General features: G+C 44.4%; 1 protein-coding gene across 1 annotated transcript in view; it reads right to left on the bottom strand.

The window, feature by feature from the left end:
* Positions 1-1,271: 1,271 nt before the first annotated feature.
* The window catches only part of FGD3 (FYVE, RhoGEF and PH domain containing 3), a 59,733-nt gene continuing 53,767 nt past the window's right edge, over positions 1,272-7,237 (bottom strand). Inside the window, exon 19 of the mRNA XM_009647893.2 lies at positions 1,272-2,380. Coding sequence (XP_009646188.1) covers positions 2,156-2,380 — 225 coding nt within the window. The 3' untranslated portion in view covers positions 1,272-2,155. The remainder of the gene's footprint in view (positions 2,381-7,237) is intronic.

The raw sequence follows: 7,237 nt of genomic DNA, 5'->3' as shown, positions 1-7,237 counted from the left end.
GCTTTAAACTATAAAAGCCCTTGATGATCTGGGGCTTGGCCATCAAGCAGAAATTCCCCAGGCAGGTTCCTTGCCACGTCCCCTGACAGTGGAAAGACATGCTGGAAATCAAGCTGTGGCATGAGAACCATGATGCAGTGCCAGCGGTGCCATCGCCTGTTACCACTGCAGGTACACCATGAACGTTTCCAGAATTATGTTTTTTTTAAAACGGTGGACTTAGGACTATAAAAGATTAGCTGTGTATTTTGATGTACTTGTTTAGGAAAAAAGAACAAAATGGAGAAAAATTGCAAAAAATGTGTGCTAAAGTTTTTTTCTTGGTTAATAAAAATAGAAAATGGAAGATGGATTAAGATGCATGAATTCTGTGTTGGTTTACCATTCTCCCTTCCCATTTCTCTCTTGGTAACAAAGAAAAAGAACCAAGCAAGCAGAGTAATAAAGGAAAAACTTAAAAACCAAATAAACCTGCAAAATAGAAACAACCCCCCCCAAACCCAACCCCGAACTAGAAAGATTACAAAGTCAGCACATTTTCATGGCAAGTATTCTACATCATTACGTTTTCAGGGAAGCCTGGGGGAGGACATAGCATCCAGCAGGAAGAACCCCTTTGCATGAACTCTGTGATAAAAATGTCTCTGCAAGAATCCTTTTCCACGCTAAGTGACCGGGGGAGGGTAGGGAGGAGAGGGGAGGTGCAAGTCTCATGGAATTTTACCAGCAGGCAATCAAACACACAACTTCTCATTTGTAGCATCATGGACCAGGTATGTGCTACAAAAAAAATCCCTCAAATGCCAAACAAGGAAGAAGCCAAATCTGTTTCTGTAGGTAGGAAAATCACTCACTCAGTCCCATGAGCTCAGGCTGTATCGCGTAGCTCCTGCTTTCTACCAAGAGCAGAAAAGGTAGGAGGCTGAAGAGGAAACAAAAGTTAAACCAAACCATTTAAAAACACAGTACTGCGACCGATTTTATTTCATTTTTACCAGTACGACATGCTCACTACCACTACGGACAGACATGCCTTGGTTTTGTTTGGTTTGGGGGTTGTTTGGGGTTGTTTTTTTTTTCTAAAACCTATATTAAATGTTGACCTAAAGCTCGCTGTGCCTTGGAGATCTGGCTCAGGTGTTAACTGCATGAAGTTTTATTTAAATAGATAAGCACTTATGTTTGAAAATAAGACAAATACAGGTGAACAGGAAAATTAAATTACAAATTCAGTTCATACAAATATCTCTTATTCTATGCACTAAATCCTGTTAATTAGCTGAAAGCTTTTAAAAATTCTTAAAATACTTATGAAACATTATTTACAAATTGTATAAATAAAGCCTAGGTCACTTTTAAATTAACCAATACAACAAAAAAAGTCACCTTTTTGTACTTTGTGTACTAAAAATGTTCTTGTTTATTGATCGTAACCCAGTTTGCAGTATAAAACGTTTGTTCACTTACATCAGAACGGGTCAGACAGAAGGAAGGTAGGCATTGGTTTCGAAAGAAGACAAAACAATATTATAAATGCTTAAAATCAGTGAGGCTTCTTAAGGTTCTTTTCTGCAGAGTTTGCAGCCATTTTCAGCAGTCCCTTCCACAGCAGCTGTCCTGTGAACAGGGCCTCTCAAAATAGCAGAGACAGGGTTTTAGCAAAGGGAGAACACTTGGTACATCGCTCACACGTCACAGAGACCTTTTACCAGCAGGGGAAGGGCAGAGAATGGAATGTCAGCGGCCAGCACAAGCCTTTACAACATTTAACTTAAAAGGCAGCATTTATAGAACTAATCACAGACTATACACATCCTGCACTGAACAGCCATTGAAAGGACTGGAAAATATACAGTTAGGAAAACAAGAGACCAATGGTTTTCCGTTACCTTTGTTAAAATTAATGCTTTTCTCCTTGTCTTTTGTTTTAGAACCAGCATTGACACCACCGACAACTACAACTACCTTTTCCTTTAACATAATATATGCCAGGGAACTACTGTACGTGAGAAATGTACAATAAAAGGAGAGAAACCACTGAATTTCCTATGCAGACACATGAAAATATAAAGCCATACAGATTCCAAAGTGCCATGAATACCAAATTCAAGTGATGGTTTATAGCATGTAGGAAAGAAACTAAATGGAACTTGCTCTATGGGTTGCCGAGCCCTTCAGCTGCATCTTCAGTTTCCCCTTTGGCTGCTTTGGTGAGAACTTCCATCCATTTAATCTGCAGTTCTTCATCTTCCGCACTGAAATACAGAGTTTGCTGGGACTGGCAAAGCTTAAAGACATGCTTCACTTCAAACTTCTCACCAGCACCCGGTAAGCTGACTTCGTATCCAGGCAGAGGAATAGGACGTGGGCTCCGTCCGTCCTAAGAAGAAAGGACAAATGTGAAAATTCAGCAAGAAATGACATGTGAAATGGGAGGAGCAGGGGGACACTGCCCAGGGAAGAAAGATTTCGTCTCGGTGGGGTTAAAGAAACGCCTGTTGTGAACAGGTTAAAACTGGCTTTGAAGCAGGAAGATGTGACTGGAGATGCATTACCCCACAGCTGCGACACGTCCAGCAGGCGTATGCCCAGCCAGGCAGCTACACCACAGCTCTTGCCAAACCAGAGCCTCGGCGCGTGCCGGCAGCCGGCAGCCCCCCGCGCTGGGGCCGCAGCCTGCGCTTTGCCCATGGAGCCAACGCGCACGCACGCTCACGCACGTGAACGCCGTTCCGGAGTCTGGCGTGCATCCCACTCCTCCTTCAGCACCACACTCACAAAACAGAAGGGGCGATTCCGACCGCTCAGCTTAGAACAATGAAAGGCACTGACTTATTGGTACTTTATTCTTCTTGTTTAACAGATTGCCTCTTACAATACAGATCCAGCAGAGGCATGGCTGGGGATTTCATGTAATTTCACATTACCTATGCATGCTGTCTTCTACAAAACACCTTTGCATTAGGTACAGGCAATCAGATCCAGCTGAGAGTAGCTCAGTGTAGGCCTTTTTGAACTTCATGAGACATTTGTAAGACTGGTTTAAAGGAGACAAATAAGCAGAGCTGGACACTGAGAGACACGAAGACAACTACCAGGGCGTAGACTTTGAAATAAAAGAGAATTTAAGATTTTAAATCAATCAGTGAATCTTCTCGGAAGGTCTTGGCTTATTTATGATGCTTTTCAGAGCTGTCAAGGAAGTTGAAGCTCAGATGCTTGAACATTCTTTGAAGGCCAGATTAACTTGTGGATCTAAGGAGCGGCATAGCTCTCTAACAGTCACATCTTGAACACCAATCAACTCTCCTAAGCTCTCAGAAAAGGGGTACTTTGGCAAGGCAGGGTGTGCTATGACCATGCAACTCCTTTCAACTGATGCCATCAAAGCATTTTCAAGGGTGGGTCCCCAATCTGAAGTCTAAACGACACACGCATCAAGCATCAGCAAGAAGCTGTCGCCAATTGTAGCAGCTACTTGTGTAGCAGCCTACTCAAGTTCAATGCCTCATACCAAAGTTAATGAGACATCCCACAAAGAGGTGGCAAAGTCATTTCTTTTGTCACCCCATGCTGAATGCAGATGATTTAGTACATCTGGAAGGGGACCACAGCACCAGAACAATGGCAAAAAAAAAATATCTACTTTTCTAACACTTAAAATAATTCAAGTTTCAGAGCCGCTCACATTGATGCAAACACATATATTAACTAAAGGGGCAAAAAATGCACAGTCAAAAATGCGCCTACACATTTCATTAAATCAGTACAAGCTTCCTGACTTATTAATCTAGTACTAGAGTCCATCTGCTTGAAGACCAAGCACTATTCAAGGAGATTTAGGGCAACTTTAGGTCAAACACTAAAGAATTCAGTTCCTGTTTGCGTGCAAGTCGTTGTGTTAAAAGCAGCAGACAATTTCCAGACCCTGACACCACAGCCGGGGGGGTCTTGCACATGCAGAGGTTTGAACTGGCACGTACAGAGCAGCTCTAGACCTGCATACGTGGCAGCGCTAAAGCAAGCAAACATGGGACTGATGAACACAGAATGCGTGAGAGCACATGCAAGCTCACCCATGCCTGCTTCGCTGACCTTGTTTTAGAAAAACAGTATGACTTGCTGCATGTAAAACTGAAGGTCGCCCATGACAATGGAGGATGATATTCTCTGTAGCCAAGAAGTGCAGCGTTAAGAGCAAATTGATGTTTGAATTGTATGTTACACCTACCCAACACGTGCAGACACAGGCAAATTAAGCAGAGTGCCTTTGGTCTTGCTTCCTCCCTTCTCTTAATATGATGCCTTTGCCACTTTCTCTGTACCTGCCTGGTCCAAAAGGAAGTGATTTCAATATCTCTGAAAAGCTGCACTGCTGACAGATAAAGGTGAAGCACTCAGCCTCCATTCATCCCACACACCCAAACCAGACCTCTCTGCGGGACCACAAGCGCCTCTGGATTTCCTCTGGCACCGAGCCCCTCCCCTCCTACCTGGAGTCTAACAAATCCAGGGTCTGTTTCGTACCCGTGAGGAATTCAGGCCCTACACCTGTAGGTGTACATAAGGATTTACAGGCCTTACAGGCAGATAAATATTGTATTCCATTTTTAAGAGCCTACTGGATTTGGCTGGTTGGTTTTTTTTAGGCATCCTAGGGCTGCATGGTATCAGTATTTCATCAGACCACTGTCCAGTGCTGAGAAAACGCTTGCTTTAGGGTTATTTCAATAATTTTCCTGAGATAGCAAGTAATACACAAAAATCTACTGTCAGTAATCACAAGCCTTGTGCGCTCATCCTGACTCTAAGCAGCATCATACTAATGTGTTCTTCTTCCAGGTAATCGCAGTAGCATTTATTTATTGCTCTATTACAGCCACTACAACACCCAGGGTTTAAGATTTGGGAACGGATGGCTCAACTCCAGCCCTGTTTCATGCACCCCTCCATACAGACATCCCTCTGGCACTGCACATCTCTTTGCGGCGTGTAAGCTCTCTTACCCAAATATATACAGAACAGCAGTTACCCACAGGTGGACCACTACCATTTTCCCCTACAACTTTTGAGTAGGCTTAGAAAATCCCTGTTTTTCCACCCAAACTCCACTCTCTGCCCACTTACAATCTAATCCCAACCTTGCTCAAATTGTTGAGACTCTTGCGACGCAACGGTGTGCCAAGATGCAAAGCTCTGCAGGACCACGAAGGACGACAGGCAGAGCTTTGAGCAGGGGCAGTTACCGCTTCACCCAAATAGGGTCAACAGATGAGCCACAAAAATACTTCCCAAAACCCCCAAGCTGAACTTCAAACTTAGCTGCTCCCCTATTTTCTAGGAGTGAATCACATTTACTTGATAAATAAAAGATTTTTCTTCATAACTTATACAGAAAAATTTTCTCTTGGCTCAAACCCGACAATTATTATATACTCTAGCTCTCACTAGACTAGATTTACCCTCCATACTTCTCCAAAGTTAATTATTCCTCTAGCTAGCTGGGACTCCTTAATTCTGCCTGTCTCAATCCTAAATAAGCTGTGCATTTCAGCCTCATGCATAAAGACTTATGCAAGACTTAAGCCGTGAACACGCAGGGGATTAATTCATTCTTCTGGATCAAGGATCTACGGCAAAATTGCAGTTTTCTTGCTCTCACTTAAAGCCTGTGCATTGTGTTTCCATTTGCAACTGGCATCCCAGTGAAGGCTGGGGGTGCAGAGGACAAAAGCTGCCAGGGCTTTTACTGTATCTGAAGCCCTGGTTTCAGCTTGGTTTACTCCTCCTTCCCAAGAGGCAGCTATTTCTTCTGTTCTTTTTAAAAATAATTCCCCAACTTTCAAACTCCTATGGTCACACTTCACCTGGCCTGTGTTTCAAGAGCTTTGATTCCATTGTTGGTAATATTCTTCACAAAAGGCACTTCTTTTTCTAGGCACCAAAATGCTTCTTTGCAGGCCTAAAGAGGTTTGTGTGATGCACCAAGACGGTTGCACAAAACAAAACAGTGCCTGGGAAAATAACACTCACGCACGTGTGAGGCATTCTGGACTGATTCCAGACACTCTGCCCTGGGAAAGAAGCCCTCAAAGAGATTTTTCTCCGAAGTCTAGCATACACTACGCAAACCAGAACCAACAAGAATATCTGGATGCAAACTGGAGAAAATATTCGAGTAGGAACAGTGGGTGCTGGCAGAAGGGACTCGTTGTTTATAGTCTCAGCCTGCAACTGGCTATTCCTGATGGTAAATCCTGGCTCGGTTACTGAATGTGAGACAGATCAACCTTGTCCTGTACGCTTCCTCGTTGCTTTATTGGGAGATTCCTCTCCCACCTGAAATAGGTGAGGACACTAACTGCTAAATGTAACTGTCACAAAATTGACAATCGCTGCCAAAGGCACCCTTTCCCCCTAAAAAGTAGGATCTTACTTGTAATATCAACAGAGGCAGAAGGTCAAAGTTGTCAGGGCATGGAGCAAAGAACATAGTACCTGCAGCACAGAAGCTCCTCCAGCTTCCAACCCTCGACTTGCATGACTGTCGGGAGTGGGCCTGGAGCATCGAGTGCCGTTTTGCTGAGCACTACATGCAGCTGGTTCATGTCCCGTGGGCTGTTACTTGTGCTGTCCCCAGACAGTTGGGTGGGCACCAGGAGGAATTCTCTGTCTAGCTTGTACCACATAAGAGGCCTTGCTTCCTCTCAACTCCTCATTCCAGTCATCTCTTGGATGACGTACGCTGCTCCTGGGTGAGGAGAGCCACAGGATTTAGACCTCTCTCCCTCTGTTCTCACTGTCCTTCCCCAAGCTTGCCTGTGCGAGACACTGGCCTGGTTTATTTGGGTGTGGGGCTTGCACTGGTCCTTTGCTGGGGCACAGCTTTCAGATCAGCTGAGATGTTTCACAGCGAAGCCATTCTCCTGGCTTTGCTTTTTAAAGCTTTTTTCCTTTCCCTAGACTCTGATTCCAGGGAGGTCTAAAACCTGGTTTTGTTGCATTATTTTTGCGCAGTTTGCCTTTTCAGCTGTAACTTCAGTCGTGCCTCTCCTGCGCCTAGGAGGGGAGCCAGGCAGCTCGCTGCCCGTGGCGTGAACTGGAAGCTTACGCAGTGTGGGGTTTGCATCCCAGGTGAAATCAAGAGGGCCCTGTCTGGAGCTCCAAAGTTAAGCTTTCAGCCTCTTGAGCGCTATGCTTAAAACATTGCACACACTGGTTTAGAACCAGAGGTGTT

The sequence above is a fragment of the Egretta garzetta genome, unplaced genomic scaffold, assembly GCF_000687185.1.
Source record: "Egretta garzetta isolate BGI_Z169 unplaced genomic scaffold, ASM68718v1 scaffold451, whole genome shotgun sequence".
In the NCBI taxonomy this organism is placed as follows: Eukaryota; Metazoa; Chordata; class Aves; order Pelecaniformes; family Ardeidae; genus Egretta; species Egretta garzetta.
This window is presented reverse-complemented; position numbering and strand designations above follow the sequence as displayed.